The 25,836-nt window shown below is 47.7% G+C and overlaps 8 protein-coding genes across 9 annotated transcripts; 4 read left to right on the forward strand and 4 right to left on the reverse strand.

Annotated features, from left to right (window-relative positions):
• Positions 1-84: 84 nt before the first annotated feature.
• On the reverse strand, positions 85-3,549 carry LOC119554871 (transportin-1-like). Its single transcript, XM_037865954.1, has 9 exons — positions 3,357-3,549; positions 2,633-3,304; positions 1,508-2,572; positions 1,280-1,450; positions 1,046-1,217; positions 886-981; positions 725-800; positions 481-655; positions 85-426 (listed from the first exon to the last, which is right to left on the reverse strand). Exons 1-9 carry the CDS (start codon positions 3,453-3,455, stop codon positions 319-321), a joined length of 2,634 nt encoding a protein of 877 aa, XP_037721882.1. The 5' UTR covers positions 3,456-3,549; the 3' UTR covers positions 85-318.
• A 562-nt stretch (positions 3,550-4,111) lies between these two features.
• On the reverse strand, positions 4,112-10,680 carry LOC119552970 (transportin-1-like). Of its 2 annotated transcripts, none has more exons than XM_037862981.1 (10): positions 10,545-10,680; positions 10,008-10,113; positions 9,273-9,944; positions 8,088-9,200; positions 7,860-8,030; positions 7,626-7,797; positions 7,467-7,562; positions 7,063-7,138; positions 6,603-6,777; positions 4,112-6,544 (listed from the first exon to the last, which is right to left on the reverse strand). In XM_037862981.1, the coding sequence occupies exons 2-10, from the start codon at positions 10,104-10,106 to the stop codon at positions 6,437-6,439; spliced, it is 2,682 nt and encodes an 893-aa protein (XP_037718909.1). In that variant the 5' UTR covers positions 10,107-10,113; positions 10,545-10,680; the 3' UTR covers positions 4,112-6,436. The 2 variants fall into 2 exon arrangements, with proteins under 2 accessions (XP_037718909.1, XP_037718910.1); XM_037862982.1 differs by having other exon boundaries at positions 6,403-6,544; positions 10,008-10,110; positions 10,545-10,668.
• A 405-nt stretch (positions 10,681-11,085) lies between these two features.
• On the forward strand, positions 11,086-12,140 carry LOC119553420 (splicing factor 3B subunit 6). The gene is made up of 3 exons (XM_037863797.1): positions 11,086-11,293; positions 11,373-11,491; positions 11,562-12,140. Exons 1-3 carry the CDS (start codon positions 11,276-11,278, stop codon positions 11,788-11,790), a joined length of 366 nt encoding a protein of 121 aa, XP_037719725.1. The 5' UTR covers positions 11,086-11,275; the 3' UTR covers positions 11,791-12,140.
• A 54-nt stretch (positions 12,141-12,194) lies between these two features.
• LOC119552650 (zinc finger protein 14 homolog) lies at positions 12,195-14,625 on the reverse strand. Its single transcript, XM_037862347.1, has 2 exons — positions 13,245-14,625; positions 12,195-13,186 (listed from the first exon to the last, which is right to left on the reverse strand). Exons 1-2 carry the CDS (start codon positions 14,550-14,552, stop codon positions 12,383-12,385), a joined length of 2,112 nt encoding a protein of 703 aa, XP_037718275.1. The 5' UTR covers positions 14,553-14,625; the 3' UTR covers positions 12,195-12,382.
• A 400-nt stretch (positions 14,626-15,025) lies between these two features.
• Positions 15,026-18,058, forward strand: LOC119552648 (zinc finger protein 668). The gene is made up of 2 exons (XM_037862345.1): positions 15,026-16,099; positions 16,159-18,058. Exons 1-2 carry the CDS (start codon positions 15,154-15,156, stop codon positions 17,760-17,762), a joined length of 2,550 nt encoding a protein of 849 aa, XP_037718273.1. The 5' UTR covers positions 15,026-15,153; the 3' UTR covers positions 17,763-18,058.
• Positions 18,059-18,217: 159 nt separating this feature from the next.
• Positions 18,218-18,861, reverse strand: LOC119552651. The gene is made up of 2 exons (XM_037862348.1): positions 18,578-18,861; positions 18,218-18,522 (listed from the first exon to the last, which is right to left on the reverse strand). The coding sequence occupies exons 1-2, from the start codon at positions 18,821-18,823 to the stop codon at positions 18,445-18,447; spliced, it is 324 nt and encodes a 107-aa protein (XP_037718276.1). The 5' UTR covers positions 18,824-18,861; the 3' UTR covers positions 18,218-18,444.
• A 748-nt stretch (positions 18,862-19,609) lies between these two features.
• LOC119552649 (zinc finger protein 91) lies at positions 19,610-22,402 on the forward strand. Its single transcript, XM_037862346.1, has 2 exons — positions 19,610-20,611; positions 20,672-22,402. The coding sequence occupies exons 1-2, from the start codon at positions 19,744-19,746 to the stop codon at positions 22,123-22,125; spliced, it is 2,322 nt and encodes a 773-aa protein (XP_037718274.1). The 5' UTR covers positions 19,610-19,743; the 3' UTR covers positions 22,126-22,402.
• A 309-nt stretch (positions 22,403-22,711) lies between these two features.
• On the forward strand, positions 22,712-25,768 carry LOC119553269 (zinc finger protein 85). The gene is made up of 3 exons (XM_037863560.1): positions 22,712-23,699; positions 23,761-24,374; positions 24,435-25,768. The coding sequence occupies exons 1-3, from the start codon at positions 22,784-22,786 to the stop codon at positions 25,491-25,493; spliced, it is 2,589 nt and encodes an 862-aa protein (XP_037719488.1). The 5' UTR covers positions 22,712-22,783; the 3' UTR covers positions 25,494-25,768.
• The last annotated feature ends 68 nt before the right edge of the window (positions 25,769-25,836 follow it).

Raw genomic sequence — 25,836 nt, forward strand, 5'->3', positions numbered from 1 at the left:
TACAGTTCTCAACCAAATTCAAAAGAGCTTTACAAGAAAATAAGGCGCCAGGTTTTCGTTCGTGGTGAAATTTTTTGGGATTACTTATTTTTAGGGTTTTTATTGTTATTTGACAATTTAAATTTTACATTCTATATTATTGTAAAAACCATAAGAAATACATACTTCTTGATTGCACACAAATATTTTTGGTTTTTCAAAATTTTTTTGTCCTATTTCGTTCATAAATTTCTTGAAAATGTCATCTTTTTTCTTTTCCATAAGCTTTCAATCAGAAAATAAGAATTTGTAACAGGCTAAAATAAGCTGTGGCTGGGCTCAGATGTTGTACAAGCTAATCAAGCGCTCAACCAAAACCTTCGGAAATTGATCTACATAACGAGACCAGTTTTGTTCACACACGTGGATCTTGAAACCATGCAGGACCTGGAATATTCATTGAGTTAGCTGAGAAAACACGAACTTTAGGAAATAGATTACCCTCTGAATTGCCAGCCGCAGATCCTGTGGGGGATTCACCCACGAGGCAATAGCATCGCAGAAAAATATAAAGTCGGGCACCGCGGCGGATACATCCACCGTGATCATATGACACATTCCAATAAAGGCAGAATACTTCTCTTGATTGTCTTTAATGCGGCGTAACGTTGTGCACCTTTATTTAAAAAAGAGAGAAAAGGAAACTTTATAAACCTAAGCTAGTTAGTTTATTGATGTTACCCACCACTGTCGTAAAAATGATGGCAAATAAGGAGCTACTTCTACTTGGCACACATAACCTAGACGACCGATTGTTATTGCTAGAACAAAAGAACAAAGAAGGTACATATACGATTTTAATAGTTTTGATTCCCAGACAGCTCGGAATAATCCCAAGGGACTTACCTGCATTTTCAAGGACACTCTTGGGCATGTTTGGGCGGTTGATGATGATGATTAGGTCGCTGAGTACCAGGCCTACGTACTGCTTGGTCTCCTCACCTTTGAAGCCAAATACAAAATAAATATTATGGTGTTACTCCCAAAAATATGTCTTCATACTCACCCAATTTCAAGCAGATCTCTCCCATGGCCCAGATGACATTGTTGCACACCGGAATAAAATTTGGGTTCAGGTTCTGCACCAAGAAGGGAAAACACTCGGCCATGAAGGGATGCACATGGGGGAAACAGGCCCTGGTCAGATCACCAAGCAAGGCAAATGCAGATTGACGCACCTTTAAATGTACAATTTCATTGTAATCTAAGCATAGTTAAGGTCGGTTTAAAGAAGACATACGTCCGGCTGAACGTCCTGCATGCATTGTAAGAGCAGATGCATGAGATTGCTGTCGGCCACCAGCGTCTCGATGTGGAGATTCAAGCCCTCTGCTAGGCCGGACAGCAGGTCTAGGGCAACAACCTTGCGGTCTTTGTCGGGATGATCACACGTTTGGTTCTGCTTGCACAGCTTTAAAAGATCAAGCTTCATTTAAACATCCAACATTAATGAACCCTCGATACTAACCGTTTCCTGGTTGATGGTCTGCTCAATGAGGGAGATGCATCTCCTAAAGACCGGCTCACAGTAGGCAAAAAAACCGAATTGCAACGCAGTGGCGATGTTTGACAGGCACTCCAGCAACGGAAACAGGTCCTTGTCGTCGTCCTTAACCTGGTTCCACTTGTCGATAAGCGGTGGCATCAGGATGTTAATGTACTGCGGCTTGTTTAGGTGGTGACCCACGGAATCTGCCAAGGTACCGACGGCGTCATACAGGATCAACAGATTCTTGTGCTGGTACTTGGAGAAGGCCAAGACGAGCGTCTTAAGAATGTACTCCAAGTAGGGCACAAGATCCGTACAGGCCTCCTCCTCCAAAATGCACAGTGCAGAGCATGCGGCCTCCTGCACGCGCTTATTGGAATCTAAAATATGCCTTAGCACCTTCTTCAAAAGCGGCTTCAAGTACTGGTCGTGCGGCTGGTTGACCACCCAATTGGCGTACCGTGAGATCGTCCAAAACGCAATGGAGCGTATCAACGCCTTCTTGTCGGACAGACAGTATATCAGGTAGGGAATCAGCTCTGCCAAATGCCGAATCATGCCCTGCATGCAGCCGCCGGCTATGGCTCCCAGGGCCAGTACACCGCTCTCCTTAACCACCCATTCTTGGTGGAACAGGGTTTCCTTTAAAATGGGCAACACAACGGGCAGAAAGTCCTCACGGAAAACCTTGGCTAGCGCGTCGAGAGCGGAAGCGCTGCACTTGCGCAGGTTCCATTGCAAAAGCGACTTATTGTCCTCCGATTCGTCGTCCAATTCATCGTTTACATGTCTGCGAGACCTGTGGAAGCGCGGACTGATGTCCTCCTCTTGATCCGGCACCATGCAATCCTCTTCTTCGTCGCACTTTAGAAGAATAATCTCGAGCTCAGAGTAACGCATGCTATGTACAAGAACTGGTGCTAGCTGGGACAGAATAGGAGCAAGCAGCTCCTTGCAGTTGCTCTTCTCCGCCAACGATAGCCAGAACTCAAAGGCCTGCAGGGCCACGGCCTCTTCGGAGTCCTGGGTGCGCAGCAACATGTACTGCAATTGGATAATGAAAATTACTACCAATTCAGAGAACATTTTCGCAAGATTTCCTACCTCAATGATCTGCGACATGTGCGGCATAAGGCGGTCCATCCGCACCTCCAGCAGCATGACCAATCCGTGACAAACGTTCTTGCGCACCTCGTGGTCCTCATCCGAGGACAAATGGAAAAGGTTCTCAATAAAGCTGTCTATGTCTTTCGTTACAGTCAGTGATCTCTTAATGATAAACTGGTTGAAGCAGACTATGGCGTGGCAACGGATCTTGGGACTGCTGTGCCTGAAGTACTTCAGGAACTTGGGAATCATCATGTTAAGGGGCCAGTTGAGTCCTGAGGAGTCTAGGTTGCCAGCGGAGTCCTCGCAGATCAACTGCAGCGCACTGAAGGCTCCCTCGCACACGTTGTAGTCCTGGGAGTCGAGCATGTCGCAGAGCAAGGGCAGAAGCTGCGGCCAGTTGTGCAGGCCTCCACAGCTGGCGATGGTGGTGATCAGGATGCTAACGGTGGCTCGGATCAGGGGCGAGGAGTCGCCCACTGCCTGCAGACACTCGTCTTTGATGTACTCCACGATCGCTGGCTGTAGATTGCTGCCGTGCGTAAGGATGTTGTTCTTGAGGATCAGGCCACTCATAGCGCGCGTGTGCTCATCTTCCGTTGTCAGTTTGGTCAGGACATAGACGAGGTAGTTGTTGAAGTCTGGATAGTGATTGAATTCCTCCAGTTTCTGTGGGCAAAGCGAATGCGAATTGCGAAACACTTAGTAGGGGATAACTTACCGTTCTTACAGCAATCTGCATGGCTGTGTCCGGTAATTGCGAGTCCTTGAGGATCGGGAGGAGCTGCTGCAGACCCTCTTCCCGTGGCCCCCATGTCATTTTGTTGCTTCGACGAGAGTTGGCTGGGTTTCGTGTAAAATTGTAAAATTGGGTTTATGTCGTTGCCAGTTGGAGCAACTGGAGTGATTGAGAGTGACACTTCGTTCTGGGCCACCTACTCATATCACCTACCGATCGTTTCTTGGAACTTTATAGACCACCAAATTTCAGAATGTTTATCATAGCCATTTTTAAAGTACATATCTGCCTTGATTATAGATACTAGTTGCCATATGAAATTTGTAAATAATCTACCTTTTATCCAAATTAAACAATTTTCCATTGATGGTAATGTTATACATACATATTTATTCATATATATATTTTTCAATTTACAGAAATCTCGATAGTTGAATTTTGAAATGGAGTTTTAGTTAAACAAATATTTAAACTCCCGAGGAATAATCGATATAGCTAGATGTAGGGATTATACATACATGCATGTACTTCATATGTATATATGTGTATGGTTTTAATGTATATATATGCATATTCAATTTCGTTAGACATTTGCAGACCTTTTGTTAACCGAGTTAGTGACAGTGGATTTAAATATAAGGGATTACAGGATATAAACCTATCAGAGTTGTGTGTGCTGGATGAACTGTAAGTGTTATAAGTGGTGTGTGAAGTGTTAAGATTAAAACAATATTTACTTGGCTTGGTCTTGATTTACTTAAATAAACAACAGAGGCGAAAGATTGTGTTTGTGTAGAGGACTAAAAACAGTTGGGTAGTTTTCTCCATAATTTGAGTTACATACACGCGATAATGTAATAAATAAAAAATAAAAATTTTCTAGTGCTGCACAAATCTATTTTGATTTCCTGTTTTTGTTACGTTTTGCTTTTAATTAATTTGTTGCCCTAGTTTGACCTAACATTTAGTTTTTTTTTTTTAATTCCCTACTCTTTTTTTTTGGTTTGCCCTATCATAGTGAAAAACAATAGTAAGAACAAAAACCTATTCTGCATAAAATCTATAAATATATTTTATATAGTTGTATATGTGTGGTGTGTATATGTTCAATGTTGTGTGTGTGTGTGTGTGTGTAGTTGTAGTGTTGCTTCAGTTTTTTAAATTATTTTTTATCTGCTTAAACGCTAATCACTAAGATCACCCGAGAGAGATACAAACGCACGCGAACGCGACCGGATTCCGCGATGAATCCGGATTAAGGTACAACGAAATCACGATTTTCCATTTTAGTTTAGTTCAGTTTTAGCTATTGCTTCACTTCGATTTAGTTAGACCGTATTATAGTTATCAAGTATTGCGATTATTATTTGGGACTCGGGGGCGAAAGTCCCTTATTGTTAGTTTTTAAGTTTGTTGAGTTTAACGCGACGCGAACGAACGACCCGAAGTTACTTTATTATCACACGTTCCCCCATTTTTGAAACGAAATAAAAACACAAACGTAAACACGGTTTGCATAATTACATAATACTATTACTTAGATTTACTTGGTTATCTTCCTGCTTCATAATCTTCCATTTATTTGTGTTTGACTGAGTTTTGGTTTTCCCTAGTTTTATTTTTACTTTTTGTTTTTAGTTGTTCCGCGACAATTTCAAAGACTTTTGTTTCCATTTAGTAGTACACTTTACACCTAATCGTATAATTGTAAAAAATTTGTTCTGTACAAACATCATAAATTATGAAGGTTACGCAAAACACGAGCCTATACAAATTATACCAAAGTTTGAAGAAAATAATAATAGTTAATTAATTACACTTGTCCCTATACAAAAAAAAAATTATATAATAATACTTTAAAAAGTGATCAGTCAATGGTTGCTTTTGTATTCAGTTAAAGGATCGCACAAAAATAAATAAGATACTCAACAAAATCCTAATCTCAATTTCATATTTTTTCCCTATTTGCTTTTCGCTCTCACAATGCGTAAAAAAACACCTAATTTTGTATAGCATATGAATATCATGTAGTGTATAAGTAAATTTGTATCAGTAACAGTTGCAATATTATCGTTATCCTTGTATTATTTTCATTCATTTTTCAATTTTCATTACCCGACGAGATACCACGAACGACGATTACGATTATAAACGAACGAGCGACGAAAATACGCGAACGCGAAACCGTAAGAACCCGAAACGCGACGATTTTTCTTTCTTTTCAATATTATTTAAGTGCTGAAGGTGTTGGATTCTCCTGTGAAATTCAAATCGGCTGTTGATTAATGCTTTCTATGGTTTTTGAACGGAGTTGAACATCAGTCTTTGTTTGATTTGTAACATTTTCCCCAGCTGAAGCTTATCGTTTGCTTGCGCAATTGAATCCATATTTCCATTTCTGATCCTTGGATTTCACAACAGACCCAACACTTTCATCTTTCAACGATTTAGTTAAGTTAGTTAATAATTACCGCGACACGAACCCGCAATATCATTAGTTTCGACGATTTTCCGTTTAGTTTTTTCCTATTACCTATGAGAGACACCCGTGTGCTCTCCATGTTGAACTTTATTTTCGGTTTGGGCTTGGGGGTGAGTGTATTGGAGGGTTGGGCATGTCTACTATAGCACTGACTCCGGTTAAGTACGGCCGGAACACATAATTTTCCTGTAGTTCCTATTGAGTTTTTGCACGATAAAGGCGTTTTATATGCACTAAGCGGACAGACGAATGCCTAGAGAGGTTCTACAGATCTAAGATCCTCTAGTTTGACTTCGAATATAAATGTGATTCTTCTCTATTAGATTTATCGATATATGTATGTGGTTATAAATCTGGTATGCAGTTGCTTTTATGTGAATTTGCTGTTTTTTTTCGACTTCTATAAGCATAGATTTCAATGTTAACGTATCATTCGAACTGCATCGAATCTGATAACTTAGGGAGGCTAAAGATTAAGACGACACGCTTACTACGCATACTTGTACATAATTGTCTAGTTAAGATGTTGCTGCTTGGCTCACTAGTGGGTGCAGGTGGGTGTATTATAGCCTGGCTGGCCTTAGATGTTGTACATTGTGGCCAGGCGCTCGGCCAGTGTTGGCGGGAATTGCTCCACAAATCGACGCCAATTTTCCTCACCCACTTGGGTCTTGAAGCCGTGGAGAATCTGAAAGAATATATGTTTCAAATAATGGGGAAAAATGAACCTAAATCGAATAAGTTACCTTTTGGATCATCTGGTGCAGATCCTGTGGGGGATTAACCCACGACGCGATGGCATCGCAGAAGAATATGAAGTCGGGCACCACGCCAGCTGGATTCACCGTGATCATATGACACATTCCACGGAAGGCCGAGTCCTTCTCATCATTATCTCGTATGTGCCGCAGTGATGTGCACCTGCATTATTTTATAGAGAGCGTTTAGATTGCGTTTTAACAGACAGTAAATCAAATTAGCAGGCTTTGGCAAACACGAAAGTTTTAAGGCAAATTTGATACTCCAGTTAAATATTGTTGAAAAAAACGTTTAAGTAATGAGTGTTTAGTATAGAGACAAAAGGAATGGATGGGTATAATTATACGTTTCAGTGTTTAAGCGCAATTTGAGATATGGCACGGGAAGGATAGATAAGAGAATAGAAAGAAAGAATAAGCTAGTTAAATAGATAAACGTGTTACACACCACTGTCGTACAAATTCGGGCAAATAAGGAGCCACTTCAACTGGGCACACATAACCTAGACGACCGATTGTTATTGCTAAAAGAACAGAAGAAATAAGTATAAATAAATCAACTGAATAAATCAATATCACACGTAGTTTGCTTTGATTGATTGCTAAACTCGAATTGAATATCAATTGCGATTCTCGTCTATCTATATCTATGCATGTTGTATGGGAATGAGGTTCGATTTCGTTTCGTTGCTGCTCGTGCAACAAGTAACACAAATTAAAACAGAAACAAGGTTCCAAACATCCACATACGCACATACATACAGAATCATATATATACAAACAAATCGCATATAAATTCTTAGACAGCTTAGACAGAAATTCGAAAGACTTGGGTCAGCCCAAACGGCTCACCTGTATTCTCCAGCAGAGTCTTGGGCGTGTTCGGGCGGTTGATAATGATAAATAGGTCGCTGAGTACAAGGCGTATGTACTGCTTGGTCTCCTCGCCTACGAAGCAAAATATAAAATTAGTATTATTAAGTTACACCCTTAAAAGATATCCATACTCACCCAGTTTCATGCAAATCTCGCCAATGGCCCATGTGGCATTGTTGCACACCGAAATAAAGTCGGGGTTGAGGTTTTGCCCTAAGATGGGGAAGAACTCGGCCATGAAGGGATGCACATGGGGGAAACAGGCTTTAGTCAGATCACCAAGCAGGGCAAACGAAGATTGGCGCACCTAAAAAGTGATATTTTATTTGTGATGGGTCGTTCTAACAGCTTGCTTTCAAGAAGACGTACCTCCGGCAAAACGTCCTGCATGCATTGGTAGAGCAAATGCATGATGTTGCTGTTGGCCACCAGTGTCTCGATGTGGCGATCCAAGCCCTCGGCTAAACCAGACAACAGATCTAGGGCAACAATCATGCGCTCTTTGTCGGGATGATCAAACGTTTGGTTTTGTTTGCACAGCTTGAGAAGATTTAAATTGATTTAAACATGTAACATAGGTGTACCTTTTTTACTTACCATTTCCTGGTTGATGGTCTGCTCAATAAGGGAGATGCATCTCCTATAGACCGGGTCGCAGTAGGGCAAGAAACCCGACTGCAAGGCAGTGGCGATGCTTGATAGGCACTCCAGCAAGGGGAATAGGTCTTTGTCGTCGTCCTTAAGCAGATTCCACTTGTCGATTAGCGGCGGCATTAAGATGTCAATATACTGCGGCTTGTTTAGATGGTGACCCACGGAATCTGCCAAAGTACCGACGGCATCATATAAGATCAGCAGGTTCTTATGCTGATATTTGGAGAAGGCGAAGACGAGCGTCTTCAGAATGTACTCCAAGTAAGGCACCAGTTCTGTGCAGGCCTCCTCCTCCAACGTTGCAAAAGCAGAGCATGCAGCCTCCTGGACGCGCTTGTTCGAGTCCAGGATACGCTTCAGCAGCTCCTCCATCAGCGGCTTCAAATATTGGTCGTGCGGTTGGTTTACTACCCAATTGGCATACCTGGAGAGCGTCCAGCATGTGATGGATCGCACCAGCGCCTTTTTGTCCGACAAACAGCTTATCAGGTATGGAATCAGCTCTGGCAAATGCTGAATCATGCCCTGCATGCAACCCTCGGCTATGGCTCCCAGGGCCAGCACACCGCTCTCCTTGATCACCCACTCTTGGTGGAACAGGGTTTCCTTTAAAATGGGCAACACAACGGGCAAACAGTCCTCACGGAACACATTGGCTAGCACATCGAGGGCGGCAGCGCTGCACTTGCGCAAATTCCATTCTGATAGCGAACTATCGTCGTCCAATCCATCGTCAAACTCGTCGTCGTCATCCTCGCCTGTAGCTCCTGCTCCCGCCTCTTGAGTACTCTTGATCGTATGCGCGCGGGACTTGTGGAAACGCGGTCGGATGTCCTCCTCGCGATCGGGCACCATGTCATCCTCCTCGACATTACCTTTCAGTAGAATGATGTCGACCTCTGAGTAACGCATGCCACGTACAAGAACTGGAGCCAACTGGGATAAGAAAGGAGCAAGCACATCCTTGCAGATACTTTGCTCCGCCAGCGACAGCCAGAACTCTGAGGCCTCCAGAGCCACGCCCTCGTCGGAGTCTTGGGTGCGCAGCAACATGTACTAAATTAAGTTAAATAATGTATATTCGCCGAATAGAATATTGATTTTGATTATTTTCACAAGATTTCTCACCTCAATGATTTGCGACATGTGCGGCATAAGGCGGTCCATGCGCACCTCCAGCAGCATGACCAATCCGTGGCAGACGTTCTTGCGCACCTCGTGGTCCTCATCCGAGGACAGGTGGAATAGGTTCTCAATGAACGTGTCTATGTTTAGCATAAGGGCCTGTGATCGGTTTATTATAAATTGGTTGATGCAGGCAATGGCGTGGGAGCGGATCTTTGGACTGCTGTGCTTGAAGTACTGCAGGAACTTGGGGATCATAACGTTAAGCGGCCTGTTAAGCGCTGCTGAGTCCAGAATCTCGGCAGAGTCCTCGCAGATCTTTTGCAGCGCACTGAAGGCTCCCTCGCACACGTTATAGTCCTGGGCGTCTAGCATGTCGCAGAGCGAAGGCAGAAGCTGCGGCCAGTTGTGCAGGCCTCCATTACTGGCGATGGTGGTGATCAGGATGCCTACGGTGGCTCGTATCAGGGGCGAGGAGTCACCCACAGCCTGAAGGCACTCGTGTTTGATGTACTCCACAATCTCCGGCTGCAGATTGCTGCCGTGCATGCGGATGTTGTTCTTGAGGATCAGGCCGCTGAGCGAGCGCGTGGGCTCGTCCTCTGTCTTCAGTTTGGTCAGCACATAGATTAGATAGTTGTTGAAGTCTGGGTAGCGATTGAACTCCTCCAGTTTCTGTAGAGCAGGTTAAGCAAAATGTGGGTTGGTTTGCGAAGTGGTTGGGTCCTCAGTACTCACCATCTGTACGGCCATCTGGGTGGCTGTGTCCGGTGACTGCGACTCCTTGAGGATCGCTATGATCTGCTGCAGACCTTCTCCCTGTGGTTCCCACGTCATGTTGCTGCTGCAAGGGCAAATCGACTCGACTTTAGTTTTGAATAGTGAATTAGGAACTTGGAATTAGGGTTAATGCCCTCGCAAGGGGTAGCAACTGGGGGAGAAAGAGAGAGAGCGAGAGAGGCACTCTGTTCGAGGCCACTCACGCACACCAGCGCATTCTGCACACACCCGCGCGCGGACATCTGCTGTTGTAAAATATATGTACGTTTTCCGTGCGATTTTCCCCTGGCACATTATGGGTTTACGGCGGACGCAGCCAGATGAAAGCCCTTCCCCGCGAGGAACATGCGATTTCCTGCCCAGAACCCCAGATAGAAGGAAAAAAAACCCCGAAGAGAACCCGCCTACCTCCGCCATATTCTGTGAGGCACATTCAAGCCTAGGAAAAATGCGTTTCCGACAAATACCTGACATTCCCCCCATCCCCGTACTCACCTTTGGGGGTTTTCTGTGCTTTAAAACTAGTTTGGTTGGAATTATCTTAGGTTTTCCTGCGAATTTTCTCTTTTTTCACCTTTTCTTCGCACAATTAGCAGAATAGCGTAGTGTGACCGTGCAAGAGCGAGGGAGTATGCTATTCGGCTGCTAGAGATGGGAGCATGCGGTGGCGGAGTTATAATTAATATTAACTCAATTTTATCTCGAAGTTGAATTAGTTTGTATTTATTTTTAATATATAATATGAGGATAACATAAAATAAAATAATTACAAGCACAAAATGTGTCACTTACAATATTTTAATAAAAAATAAGAAAGAACAACTGTGTATAATCAAAGTTTTTATTAGTGGAAGTCTTAAAATATATTTTTTAAAACTTAAAGAATAATAATTACATTCACATACTTTGTTTTATATTTTTAAAGGTGCATTTTGATGTCTTTCGTGCTCTGATATATCGGCCTGGACTTGTTCATCTCTAGATGCTCCCACGAAAACGCAGCCACACTCGAGTGCGGCCACACTTTGCTACTTTAGAGTGCCCGCATTCGCCACCCTGGTCAATTTTGTTTGGGTTTGAGGCCAGACAGAGGAGTCATTAATTTTAAACAAAGGACCACGCTTCAGGACATTCATCCCGTGTCGGACAAAGCCGCGTCTCGCTTTCCCCACGGCCGAGTGAAAGTTTCTCGCCTTGTCGCAGTTTAACATCCGAAGCGACCGGACATGAACAAGCGCAACCATGTGAGAAGAAAACCTGGACTGGAACTCCATAGACAAAGTAAATGGATTGTGGGTAGAAACTTACGCATTTCTTTTGCAGATCCGCCTGCCGCCAGAGGTAAATCGGCTGCTGTACGTGCGCAACCTGCCGTACAAAATCACCTCCGACGAGATGTACGACATTTTCGGCAAATTCGGGGCCATCCGACAGATACGAGTGTAAGTTAGAAAATGTCTGTTTCGCACGCCCGAGAATCCTCTCAAGAAATCCTCTCTGTATCACCCACAGGGGCAACACTCCGGAAACGCGTGGCACAGCCTTTGTCGTCTACGAGGACATTTTCGATGCCAAGAACGCCTGCGACCATTTATCCGGATTCAATGTGTGCAATCGCTATCTTGTGGTGCTCTACTACCAATCCAACAAGGCCTTCAAGCGCGTGGACATGGACAAGAAGCAGGAGGAGCTGAACAACATCAAGGCCAAGTACAATCTGAAGACGCCGGAGGCTCCTTAGAGACACCACGCGGTGCGGCAGGCGGGGATGGGGATGAGCCCCACCAGATGACGCCCCATTTCCACCAACCATTTTCCATTGTTTAGGGAACTTCTCGCTCTACTTATATGTATACCAAATTTTTGCTATCTACTTGTAGATTTTTTTGATCGCATTTTGTATCATTTGAATCTAATCATTATCATCCATCCATCACTCCATCTATCATATGAACGGGCGGATACCGCGAGACGCAGCCATTTGCGTCCCGGTTTCGACCGTTTTGCAATCATTTGACGACATTAAGACACTCTCTCATCAAAATAACAAGCAAGTAAAAGTAAAAATACAAAAAAATTGAAAAACTAAAAGAGGTTGTTTAATGATTTTGGATAGGGTTCTTAGGGGATTGTAAGATTGCTTTATTCATGTTATTAAAACTATTTTTTTTTGCTTAAAAAACACAGACTCATTTAAGTAAATTAAAAAAGATTATTTGCTTACTTAGAACTAGGGTAACAATTAAGTCATAGTTAAATATTAACCAACAATTAAAACTCCCACTCATTTGGGGAGTTTTGAAGCCTTATGGAAACCTTAAACTTATTTCCGATCAGGATTCCTCCTGGCATTCAAGATTAGTCTGGCCAGTTGCCGCTGCTTGATACTGTTCGTAAGTGTTCTGCTGCCTCTCCAGGGCCCGTTGGTTCTCCAAATCCTTGAGCTCTTCCTTGGCGGCCTCGGCAATTTCCTGCCGGAGCGCCTCCACTTTCCGTCTTCGCTCACTTTTCTGCATCGCCTTCTGGCGAGCTCTTTCGCTAATTTCCTTAGGTGGTCTTGGAGGCTTTGGCGGCTTTTCGTCATGGACCTTCTGGTGACGGATGAGAGCCGCTTCCTGGCGGAAATGTGTGCCGCAAACCTTGCACTCGTAAGGCTTTTCGCCAGTGTGTATCCACTCGTGTTGCTTCAGGGATTGCGAATTGGCGAAGCGACGTGAGCAGAAGCGGCACTCAAAGTCCTTTACCTTCTCGTGGACGCTCTTGTAGTGGCGCTTCATGTTGCCCAGGTTATTGAATCCCTGGCTGCAGCCGGGACACAGGTGCATGCCCTCCTTCTGGACAAACTTCGTGCGGGCTGGCACTTCGCTGGGCGGCATCTGAACGGTGGGAATGGGATTCACCACGGTTCCCGCCAGTTGGGACAGGTCAACTCGCTCCACGCGGCGAGGATCCCTCGGTATGGTGGCCACGGATTCGGCGCACACCTTTAGCAGCTGATCCGCGTCCACTTGTGCGTCCAAGACTTCACCATCTCCCTGCCTTTGCCTATAAGTTTCCAAAGCCCTCTCCACGCTCTTTTCGTGGATTTTTAGGTGTTTCGTAAGGCTTTCCGTGTACAGGAACTTCTTTCCACAAACCTACAAAGTAAAAAATGTTTATACAAGAAGGATATTAAAGTAAAATCCTACTCCTAACCTTGCACTCGCATCGCTTTTCCCCGGTGTGCGTCATCTCGTGGATCTTGCAGGCGTGGGATTTCCCAAAGGTCTTCCCGCAGTACTGGCAAGCAAAGTTCCTGATTTTCTCGTGCACAATCTTCACGTGGCTATCCAGCGCCCGTTTCGTGTGGGTGGCATGATCGCAGATGTGGCATTTGAACTGCTTCTCCTGGGTGTGGGTTAGGAGGTGCTTGCTCCACTCCTGCCGAGTGGTCTTCCCCACTCCGCAGTACGGACACACGTAGTTCTTGATGCCGGCATGCCGGAGAAGATGGTTCTTCAGGGCACTGTTGATGTGGAAGCCCTTGCCGCATATGTTGCAGGGATAGGGAAGCTCCTCGCCGGTGTGCTTATACATGTGCTTCTTGAGAGCCACCGGACAGCGGAAGATCGCGCCGCACTCACCGCAAGGCTGCTCCACCCGCGGAGCACTGACCCTCGCCTGGTTGTGAACTTTTTTCAGGTGAATGGTCAGCAGGCGGAGGCGGGGAAACACTAGTCTACAGCCCTCCACGGTGCAGGGTATCTCATCCGCCTTCTTTGTGTGCGCATAGTCAACGTGGAGACGCAGTGCACCGGCCGTGGTGAAGCCCTTGCGGCAGCTCTCCTCCTCGCATTGAAAAGGCAGCAGGTCATTGTGGTGCTTCATGTGCTCCTCATACTTCGACGGCTTCTTGAACTTTTGCTGGCAGATGGGACAGGTTATCAGGCGTTGAAGGCGACGCTCGTCGCTGGGAATCCCCCGCCGTCTGGCCAAGGGTTGTTCATCATCGCTGGAGAACGCTTCCTCCGGCTTGTTGTTCAACTCCTCGATCTCCTCTTCACTGGATGAAACCTCTTGGCCATGTTCCTCCGGTTCCCTGTCCACAGTGTTTAGCATCTTGAAGACTTCCTCCTCATTCTCGATCAGCTCCATCTTGTGATTTAGCAGGGGATCAAAGCTGGCCTGCTCCTCTTGCCTTCCCATTGCCTCTGAATCCTCCGCCACGGGCTCAAAGTCCCCAAAGGGGGTAATCCTATTGCTGGCCACCATTTCCTTGAAGCGCTTTATGGATCCCACACACAGTTCCCGGAAATCATGCAGGTCGTTCAGCTTGATGAAACACTGGGCGCACAGCTTCTTTGGGAAGCCATCGCTCTGATCCACCTCCAAAGAAGTGAGTGAAACCAGTTTCCTGACCAGATCTCGGACCACGAACAGATCATGGCTATCACCCTGCTCCAGGTGGATAAGGCAGATGCGGCACAGCGAGTGGACGGAGTACTGGAGCTCCCTGGTGCCCATTTCTCCCGATTCTCGGGGAGATTCCGAACCGAGCTTCAAAACAAATTTGTCGCAGTGTGCCTGCCAGTGTGACCGTCGCGCTCTGTTCTTAACCCATTTCGGTGCGGAGGGTGCGATATCGACCAATATGATTGTATTAACAGGGAAAGCCAGGAAATTTCATAAGAAATTAATTTAATTAAATTAAATATTTGAAAACAAACTATTTTTATTTAAAAGAGGTAAGCTGAACATATTTATTTTAAGGGAAGATACAAAACATCTGCATTATGGTAAAAATGAAACATATAATATAAGTGCTCTACTTACCAACTTATTATAATTTTAAGCTTTAAATGAAATATGTACATTATATATAAATGAATAAGTAAATTAATATACGTAGTCGTTGTCCAGCCCTGGAATACGCAGCGAGTAGGCCCTGCGGCGAGTAGCTCGCTGGCAGACGTACCTGCTTATTGCCCACTCGCCCGAATGCCAGTCGACGAGTATACAATTTTTTCTGTGTCAATATTATTTTATTGCTTACTGCCCGGAGAGAGAGGCAAAAATCAGTAGAAAACCGCCCCGATCCGCAGTGCCGATTGCGAGTGAAAGCAAGATGAACGAGGGCAGGCAGTACTCGATCCACAGCCTGTGCAGGATCTGTCTGAACCACCTGCAGAACGACGCCGCCTACGATTTGTATCTGGTGCCAGGACTCTCCAAGAAGCTCTGCTTCTGCACATCCCTGTCCGTGGAGCAGAACGACGGCTTCCCGAAGAACCTGTGCACCCTGTGCTACACCAAGCTGAACGAGCTGCACGACTTCCAGAGGCAGTGCGTCGACTCTGTGCAAAAGTTCCAGGACCTGGTGGCCAGCAATGTCTTCGCCTGCCAGAGCAACTTCGATGTCCTGGATCCCAATGTCGCCGTGCAGGACTACCAGGGCGAGGACGAGGACCACGTCAACTATGATCCCCTGCTGAACCACAAGATGGAGCTGATCGAGAACGAGGAGGATGTCTTCAAGATGCTGGAGCACGTCGACAAGGAGGCCGAGGAGGTGGAGAACGGGGCCAAGGTGGAGGAGGATGTCAAGGGCAACGTGTCCATCAAGATGTTCGATGACGACTCCTCCATCGAGAGCGGCAACGACAACGACCACGACCTGGACTTCGAGCCGAACAGCAGCGACGATGACATTCCGCTGGCCCAGCGCATGCGGGGACCAGCCACCGGATCCGGATACCAGTCATCCCGCTCGGCCAGCCAAAACAAACCCAAACCGAAGCCCAGGGGGCGGCCGAAGAAGATTAAGCCGCCACCGCCCGACGAGGAGTACATAAGCGGCTCCTCCTCCGAGTCGGATGACTCCGAGGACGGCAATTCGCGGGGAGACAAGCCCAAGAGGAAGCGCATCCCCATGGAGGAGCGCCACTTGCACCGCATCATCGACTGCCACATCTGCCACCAGAAGTTCAAGAAGGCCATCCGCTACGAGGAGCACATGAAGTACCACAACGACCTGCTGCCCTTCCAGTGCAAGGTGGAGACCTGCAAGAAAGGTATGGAACAGGTGTATAACTTCTTCAGAAGCGTGTGTTCATCCTATCTCACTTTTCAGGTTTCACCACCGCCAACGGGCTGCGCATCCACATCGACCACGCCCACACGGAGCTGTCCGAGGTACATGCCTGCATCGCCGAGGGCTGCGGCAAGACCTTCCCGCGCGTCCGCCTACTGACCTTCCACATGAAGAAGGTCCACGGCATCACCAAGGCGGCGGCCCCGCTGCGCGACTTCCCCTGTCCGGAGTGCGACACCGTCTTCCGCTGCCCCACGGCGCTCAAGAAGCACATGTACAAGCACACGGGTGAGGAGCTGCCGTATCCTTGCAACATCTGCGGCAAGCGGTTTGTTATCAACAGTGCTTTAAGGGATCACCTGATGCGACATGCGGGCATCAAGAACCACGTGTGCCCGTACTGCGGAGTGGGCAAGACGACGCGGCAGGAGTGGAACGCCCACATCCTTACGCACACCAAGGAGAAGAAGTTCAAGTGCCGGCAGTGCGACCACGCCTCGCACAACAAACAGGCTCTGTCCAATCACGTCAAGGTGGTGCACGAGAAGCGCAAGGACTTCGCCTGCCAGTACTGTGGAAAGACCTTCGGCAAGAGCCACGCCTGCAAGGTGCACGAGAGGAGTCACACCGGGGAGAAGTGCTGCGAGTGCAAGATCTGCGGCAAGATCTTCCTTTGCGAGAAGAGCCTCACCAAGCATTTGAAGACACACGAGAAACGGGATCTGCCGCCGGCGGAGCCCCTTCGCCAGCAGCTCAACATTCCCATGCCCGGCCAGATGCCCGGACAAATGCCCGGCCAAATGCCAGGCCAGATGCCAATGCAAATGCAGGCCGATGGTTTGGTTCAGATGGATCCCAATCAGATGCCCAGTGAGGAAATGCTCAAGGCGTGCGGCGGCGGGTCCGCTGCAGTGCCTCCCAAGCCGAAGAACTCACGGCGCGTCCAACGGGTGGACATTTCCCAGCTGGCCGGCACCGCAGTGAATCCCATACCTTCCGTCTCTGTGCCCTCGTGGTCGCCGCAGGTGAACTTCACCAAGAAGGAGGGCCAACACATCTGTCCCGGTTGCGGACGTGGCTTTAACAACATTGGAAACATGAAGCTGCACTACAAGATCATCCACGAGAAGGTCAAGGACTTTGCCTGTCGCTTCTGCCCCAAGAGATTCTCCAAGGCGCAGATCCTGCGCCACCACGAATGGATCCACACCGGGGAGAAGCCCTTCGAGTGCAAGATCTGTGGCAAGCACTTCCGCCAGGAGACTGCGCTCAAGAAGCACATCAAGACGCACGAGAAGCCCAACAGAAGGCACGTGCCCGAGCGCAGTGCACCCACCCAGATCACGTTCCGCAAGCTGGAGCCGGATGCCGAGCCGCGGAATTTCGACCAGTACCAGGATCCGGCGGTGGAGCGGGCGGCGGCCACCGCCGAGCTGCTGGCGCACCAGCTGGAGGAGAACGAGGCCAAGCGGAAGGCGGACATCGAGCGGCAAAAGATCGCGGCGGCGGCCTGCGAGCAGCTGACGAAGCTGCAGCAGCAGCAGGAGATTATGAAGGCCACCACCTCGTACGATGGCTACTACGCGCAGAAGGCCCAGGCCGAGGGCACCAGCATGGACGCCTTGAAGATCGACCACGTCTAGGCTCCCGGATCGGACTTACTTTACGAGTACATATATATATACACTAGCGACATATGTATCCACTTCTACAGCAGCTGTCACTGTCCGGAAAGTTTTTAAGCATGCCTCGAATTGCTCTCTAGCTGGATCAGATTGTAGTTTTATAAACACTCTTAACTACTCGAGTACATATTACAATATGAACACTTTTAATTTTTACATACGTTTATACATACATGCAATATATGTATTTTGTTTTTCCGTGTAATGTCTCCCGTGCTTACTTAGAGTAATGGATTAAAAATAATATACATAAAGCCATTGGAGTTTCCTTTCAGAGGGAGGGATTGTAAAGAAAATTTTGCAATACCAGTGATTTTTACTTATAACAAAGTTAAAACTTTTTTAACCCCCAAGAACATTACCTTTAAAACCCTAAGTTTACTTTAAGTTAAGTGATTTATTAGTACACAGCTTATTTTGAATACAATTTTACAAATAAGCCTTGATTTCAAATTTAGATGAATAAACATTTTTTAAAACAAATATCGAAGATATTTCGAAAACTTTAGTGTGAAATATCAAGTTAATTGAAAAAAAATTGTACAATGATATACAATTATTTTAGTTAGCTGTGTTTCTTAAGGACATGGAACATAATATATCAGTCTTCTATGTAAAGGTGCTGGATTTTTCAGGGGTTTTACTGGGAAAATTCCTTTTCTCCATCTTCATCTGATTTTTTTGATGGTGTCTCACTGTTCAGTGGATCTGATGAATCCTAAAATAAATAATTTAATCTAAATACTTTTTCGAAACTGGGGATGAGACTTTACTGTTAGGTTACTCCCAGTATCATTATTTAATCCCAAAAGCGTTGAGAAGATCAATTCACCCTCCTTTCTGTTGTCCTCGGCCTTCTGCAGGACCTTCCTTTGCTTCTCCAGGATCTCTTGTAACCTAGTGACCTCCAGTTTGAGCCTGTTATTTTGGGCACCGGCATTTTGTAATGCTAGTGTGGTACCCAACATTTGAGCCTCGGCTTCAAGCACTTTTATTATATCTTTGTCCGGTTGCTCCATTTTGTTTATTAAACTTAAATTTCAGCACCTTGTTTTTAGGATTGATAAAAATCGGACTACTGTTTTAGAAGTTGGAGTGGCTGCCATAGAAACTATCCATAGAAACATATATCCTTGTTAAAATAAATAATTTAGTAGAAATGTTTAAATAAAATGTTTAAAATCAAGACTATTTTTTTAAAAACTAATTTTTTTGAGTGCAAATCATATATTAGATGAAACTACTGCCAACATAAACAAAGCGGAAAGAAGTAAAATATTCTTTTTAATATCCTTATATCCTTATCTTTTATGCTATTCCCTTATAGTCTTTTGAATATTCCAATAGGATAAGAAGGTATTTATTTTACATCCAAAATTGGACATTGGATTAAAACTATTGCCAAAGCAGTTAGAAAAAAAAAGTTACTTTTCGTTATAAATTTGAAGTAGGAAATATTTTATTTCTAAATTATAAATTATTTATATTAAAAAAAATAGATATGGGTAAATTTTAAATTTTTCTAGGTTCGCTTAAATTAACCACATATGCTAACTTTAGTTGTGTAACTGTACAATGCTAATAGTTAACTTATATATGTGCAAAAATAAATAAATATTAAATAAATACTATTGTGACCCCGACTGTCTACCCCTCCTCTGCGCCCATGTGTGCATGAGAAAAACAAAACAAAACGCCTTAGTGTGGGTGGACGAGTGCTAGAGCTGCGCAGTTTTGCGGCGAGTCTACTCGCTACTAGCGGTCAATCGATAACCGAATTGCTGACGAGCGTGCACACAGACGCACACACACGCACAGGCGAGTACACACAAATGTGTGTTGTATTGGATTTTTTTCTCGACAGAGAACATTTCGGATTTCTGCAGTTTTCGGGATATTGGGATTTCGGGATCGCCCAGCATCGAATTGAGTGTCCAAAATGAACGAGGGGAGCCAGTACTCCATACACACGGTGTGCCGCACCTGCCTGTCCACGCTGGACGATGCGGCGGCCTACGATCTGTTCCGGGTGCCCGGCCTGGCCAAAAAGCTGTGCGTGTGCACCTCCTTGTCCGTGGAGCAGGCGGACGGCTTCCCGAAGAACCTGTGCACCCTCTGCTTCTCCAAGCTGAACGAGCTGCACGACTTCCAGAAGCAGTGCGTCGACTCCGTGCAGAAGTTCCAGGACCTGGTGGCCAGCAACGCCTTCGCCTGCCAAACCAGCTTCGATGTCCTGGACACCGGTGTCCCCGTGGCGGATATGCCCGGCGAGGAGGAGGACAACGTTCACTTTGATCCGCTGCTCAACTCAAAGATCGAGATCATCGAGAACGAGGAGGATGTGTTCAAAATGCTCGAGACCGTCGAGAAGGAGGTCGAGGAGGTGGAGATGGAGATGGAGCAGCCGTTCGCCGACGAATCGCAGGACGACTCCTTCGAGAGCGGCAACGACAACGACCTGGACGCGGACTTTCAGCTGAACAGCAGCGACGACGACATTCCGCTGGCCCAGCGCAGCCGACGCGGTGCTGCCCGTGGTCCCAAGTCCAAGGCCAAGTCGAAGGCGGCCGCCAAGCGGCAGGCGGAGGATGAGTCCGAGGAGACCAGCTCCTCGGAGGACTCCGACGGCAACCCCAAGGAGAAGGCCAAGCGCAAGAGGATTCCCGCCACGGAGCGGGATCGCCACCGGCTTATTGACTGTCACATCTGCCACCAGAAGTTCAAGAAGGCTATCCGCTACGAAGAGCACATGAAGCATCACAACGACCTGCTGCCTTTCCAGTGTACCGTCGAGAGCTGCCGGAAAGGTAAACTCAGGATTTCTAACCATCAGGAAAGAATATATATGTGTTTATTCTTTATTGCAGGCTTCACCACCGCCAATGGACTGCGGGTCCATGTGGAGCACGCCCACACGGAGACATCGGCCATGCATCCGTGCACCTACGAGGGCTGCAATAAGTCCTTCGCCCGGCCCGTGCTGCTCAGCTTCCACATGAAGCGGGTGCACAAGGTGGACACCCCGCAGAGGGACTTCCCCTGCACGGAGTGCGAGAAAGTGTTCCGCTGCCCCACCGCCCTCAAGAAGCACATGTACAAGCACACTGGCGAGGAGCTGCCCTTCGCCTGCGAGATCTGCGGCAAGCGTTTCCCGATCAACAGTGTGCTGCGCGATCATCTCCTGCGGCACGCTGGCATCAAGAACCACGTGTGCCCGTACTGCGGAGTGGGCAAGACGACGCGGCAGGAGTGGAACAAGCACATCCTGACCCACACCAAGGAGAAGAAGTACGAGTGCCGGCAATGCGACCACGCCTCCCACAACAAACAGGCTCTGGCCAACCACGTGAAGGTGGTGCACGAGAAGCGCAAGGACTTCGCCTGCCAGTACTGTGGAAAGACCTTTGGCAAGTCGCACGCCTGCAAGATTCACGAGCGGAGTCACACCGGTGAGAAGTGCTGCGAGTGCAAGATCTGCGGCAAAGTGTTCCTCTTCGAGAAGGGCCTCACCAAGCATTTGAAGACACACGAGAAACGCGACCTGCCCAAGACGCAGGGGGCCAATTCACTGACGGGCGACGGGGCCAGTGGCTCTTCAACGATTGCCAAGCCCAGTCCGCACCTACGAGGTCGCGTCGAGCGGGTGGACATCGCCCAGCTGGCGGGAACGGTGGCCAATCCGATTCCATCGGTAAACCTTCCCTCGTGGTCGCCGCAGGTTAACTTCACCAAGAAGGAGGGCCAACACATCTGCCCGGACTGCGGCAAGGGCTTCAACCACGTGAGCAACATGAAGCTCCACTACAAGGTGGTGCACCAGAAGGTCAAGGACTTCTGCTGCCGCTTCTGCCCCAAGAGGTTCGCCAAGAAGCAGTATCTGCGCCACCACGAGTACATTCACACCGGCGAAAAGCCGTACGAGTGCAAGGTGTGCGGCAAGCACTTCCGCCAGGAGCAAGTGCTCAAGACGCACATGAAGGTGCACGACAAGCCGCCCCGTCCGCCGGGCAAGCCCAAGGAGCCGGCGGGACCCAAGGCCGAGACCAGCACTGCGGTGAAGCGACAGCAGCCGAAGAACTTCGAGCAGTACCAGGATCCGGCCGCGGAACGGGCTGCGGCCACCGCCGAGCTGCTGGCCTACCAGATCGAGGAGAACGAGGCCAAGCGCAAGGCGGAGGCGGAGCTCCGGAAGATCCAGGAGGCGGCCTACGAGCAGCTCAACAAGCTGCAGAAGCAGACAAACACGTACGACGGCTTCTACGCACAGAAAGCGGAGGCGGAGGGCACTTCGGTGGATGCCCTGAAGCTGGACCACGTTTGAGCCGCACTCTAAACCGGAAGTAATTGCAACCAAACCCGTTTCCGCATCCGTTTCCGATCCCTTTCATTATGTGTTTCTATGAAGGACATATGAGTTATAGGTCTCTAAGGTTTACCAACTAGTTTTCCCCACTTTGCAAGCATGTTTTTACTTTTTTGTATTTAAACCTCCCCTCTCAGCTGCTTAAGTTTGTACTCTACTAATTGTATTCCCTTATAAATGATTTTATTGACTTAAATTTAATAAAATAAACAGTAATAAGTAATCAAAATTTGAATTTCAAATTTCAGTGTTGGTAAATGGGGAATGTTGTGGGTAGCGACATTGCAGTCAACCTGGCTTTTTTCAAGCCAGATGCGGTTTTTGTTTTCTAATATCAAATACAATTTTTGCAGGCTTTTCACTTTTTTAATAAACAATGAAATAAATATTTCAGCTGCTCACACTTGGCAAGTTTAAAATGTTCCATAAATGTCGTTTTTGTTTTTTAAACAATATTTTCTAGACATTTTTAATTTTTGGCTACTTTTAGTACCCTACACTTTGCATCACTAGCGAGTATTTTTTGGTATTTGTTTTGGTTTTTCTGACGCGTAAAGTTTTTCTCGGCTTATTAATCCGTGGTTTTAGCCAATAGATTCCCTCTGGAGCAGGCAACATGGAGGAGGAGGCCGCCCAGTACCCGGTGCACGCGGTGTGCCGCATCTGCCTGAATCGCCTGCCGGAGGATGGCGCCGGATCGGGGTCCTTTGACCTCTTCCTGATTCCCGGACTGGCCAAGAAGCTATGTTTCTGCACTTCACTGGCGGTGGAGCAGTCGGATGGCTTCCCCAAGAGCCTGTGCACGCCGTGCTACACCCGACTGGACGACCTGCACGAGTTCCAGAAGCTGTGCGTCGACTCGGTGCAGAAGTTCCAGGACATGGTGGCCAGGAACGTCTTCTGCACGCCCGCCAGTTCGCAGATGAAAACCTTCGATGTACTGAACGTGGCCGGGAACGAGGCCGAGTTGGTGGGCCAGGAGGAGGAGGATCGAATCAACTTCGATCCCCTGCTGGACCACAAGATGGAGCTGATCGAGAACGAGGAGGATGTGTTCAAGATGCTGGAGCACGTGGACAAGGAGGCCGAGCAGGTGGAAAAGGAGGTGAAGCAGGATGAAATGGATGCCGCCGATCTGATGACGATCTTCGCGGCGGATTCCTCGGAGGAAAGCGACGACGACTTGGAGCAAGACGTGGACTTTGAGCCCAACAGCAGCGATGGTGACGATGATGTTCCCTTGGCCCAGCGGCTGAGGGAGAATTCTCGAGTCAAACCGAGGGCGAAGAGACCTCAAGTCAAGGAAGAGGACCTGGAGTTCATTACGGGCTCCGAGGAGGATGAGGACGAAGAGGGGGAGAAGTCGAAGGGCAGGCACCGGAGGATTCCGCCCGGCGAGCGCCACCTGCACCGCATCATCGACTGCCATATCTGCCATCAGAAGTTCAAAAAGGCCATCCGCTACGAGGAGCACATGAAGCACCACAACGATCTCCTGCCCTTCCAGTGCAAAGTGGAGACCTGCAGGAAAGGTGTGCAGTAATGAGGGTTTTCCCTTCTCAAAGAAGATCTCTTATTCATTTGCGATTTCAGGTTTCACCACCGCTGGCGGATTGAGGCTTCACATCGACCACGCCCACACGGAGCTATCCGAGGTGCACTCCTGCAGTGTCGATGGCTGCGGCAAGACCTTCCCGCGCATCCGCCTGCTCACCTTCCACATGAAAAAGATGCACGGCATCACCAAGGCGGCGGCGCCGCCACGGGATTACCCCTGCTCCGAGTGCGAGAAGGTGTTCCGCTGTCCCATGGCGCTCAAGAAGCACATGTACAAGCACGACGGCAAGGAGCTGCCCTTCCCCTGCAACATCTGTGGCAAGCGTTTCGTGATTAACAGTGCTTTAAAGGATCACCTAATGCGGCACGCAGGCATCAAGAACTACGTGTGTCCCTACTGCGGGGTGGGGAAGACCACCCGGCAGGAGTGGAACACGCACATCCTGACCCACACCCAGGAGAAGAAGTTCAAGTGCCACATCTGCGAGCACGCCTCGCACAACAAGCAGAGTCTGGCGAACCACATTAAGATCGTGCACGAGAAGATCAAGAACTACGCGTGCCAGTACTGTGGGAAGACCTTTGGAAAGTCGCATGCCTGCAAGATACACGAGATGACGCACACCGGGGAGAAGCGTTGCGAGTGCAAGGTAAGACTTAAAAGATAATCCAAGTCATACAATTAATTTCAAGCCATTTGTATTTATTAGGTCTGTGGCAAAAAGTTCCTCTATCCCAAGAGTCTGACCAAACACTTGAAGACGCACGAGAAGCGTGTTCTCCGGGCCATCGAGACCTATCGCCAGCGCCAGGTGGAGATGGGTGAGACACCTGGCGAACAGTTGGACAATCCCCCAGCGCCACCTGTTGAAGGCGTGTCCATTGAACCCGTCATGTCACAAAACGCTGCCGACGAATTGCTCAAGGTGTGCGCCGAGTCCGTGGCTACCATACCCAAAGATCCACGCCGGGTCCAACGGGTGGACCTGGCCCAGTTGGCTGGCACCTCTGTGAATCCCATATCCTCGGTTTCAGTGCCCTCCTGGTCGCCACAGGTGAACTTCACCAAGAAGGAGGGCAAGCATATCTGCCCCGGATGTGGTCAGGGATTCAACAACATCGGCAACATGAAGCGGCACTACAAAATCATCCACGAGAAGGTCAAAGACTTCGCCTGCCGGTTCTGCCCCAAGAGATTCGCGAAGGCCCAGACGCTGAGGCATCACGAGTGGATTCACACGGGCGAGAAACCATTCGAGTGCAAGACCTGCGGCACCCATTTCCGCCAGGAGACGGCACTGAAGCGTCACCAACGCACCCACGAGAACCGTCCGCCCGTGATCTCGCCCAAGTTCTACGCCGCTCGCGAGGAACTGGAGGAGCAGGAGCGGAGCAAGCGGGAGGACAAGCGCCAGGCGGATGCCAAGCGACGCGAGATTGCCGAGGCGGCCAAGGAGCAGCTATCCTCGCTGCACAAACTGGAGAGCAGCGATCGCAACCTTCACTCCTACGATGAATACCAGGAGGCGGCGGCGGAGCGAGCAGCTGCATCAGCGGAACTTCAGGCGCAGCAATTCGAGGAGAACGAGGTGAAGCGACGGGCGGATGAAGAGCGCCGGAAGATCCAGGAGGCTGCCTACGTGCAACTGCAGCGGCTGCAGCATCAGCAGGAGATTGACAAGGCGCAGAGCTCCTACGATGGCTACTACGCCCAGAAGGCTCATGCCGATGGCACCAGTTTGGACGCCTTAAAAATCGACCATGTCTAAGACTTTTGATTTGCGTTTAACGACGTCAAAAGTTGAAAAGCAATACCCTTTAAATCCTTGTGAGAAGCAGTGTTTATAAGATGGATGTAACTTAGGCTTAAGCATAATGTACGTTTACAAAAAATTCAATCTAATGTCCTTAATCTTAGTACAAATAATACTGTACATTAATCAGGAAACACACAAAATACATATGGGGATTCGATTTAAGTTTAATTATTAAGGACTATGTTGAGAGGTTGCCAGGTCTTATGAAATTATAACTTCAAAAGCAATGCAATGTGTTTCACTGAGATTTTTTGGAATGCGAATAGGGTTTTATTTAACAATATTAAGTAACAGA

The sequence above is a fragment of the Drosophila subpulchrella genome, chromosome 3L (assembly GCF_014743375.2).
Source record: "Drosophila subpulchrella strain 33 F10 #4 breed RU33 chromosome 3L, RU_Dsub_v1.1 Primary Assembly, whole genome shotgun sequence".
Classification (NCBI taxonomy): Eukaryota; Metazoa; Arthropoda; class Insecta; order Diptera; family Drosophilidae; genus Drosophila; species Drosophila subpulchrella.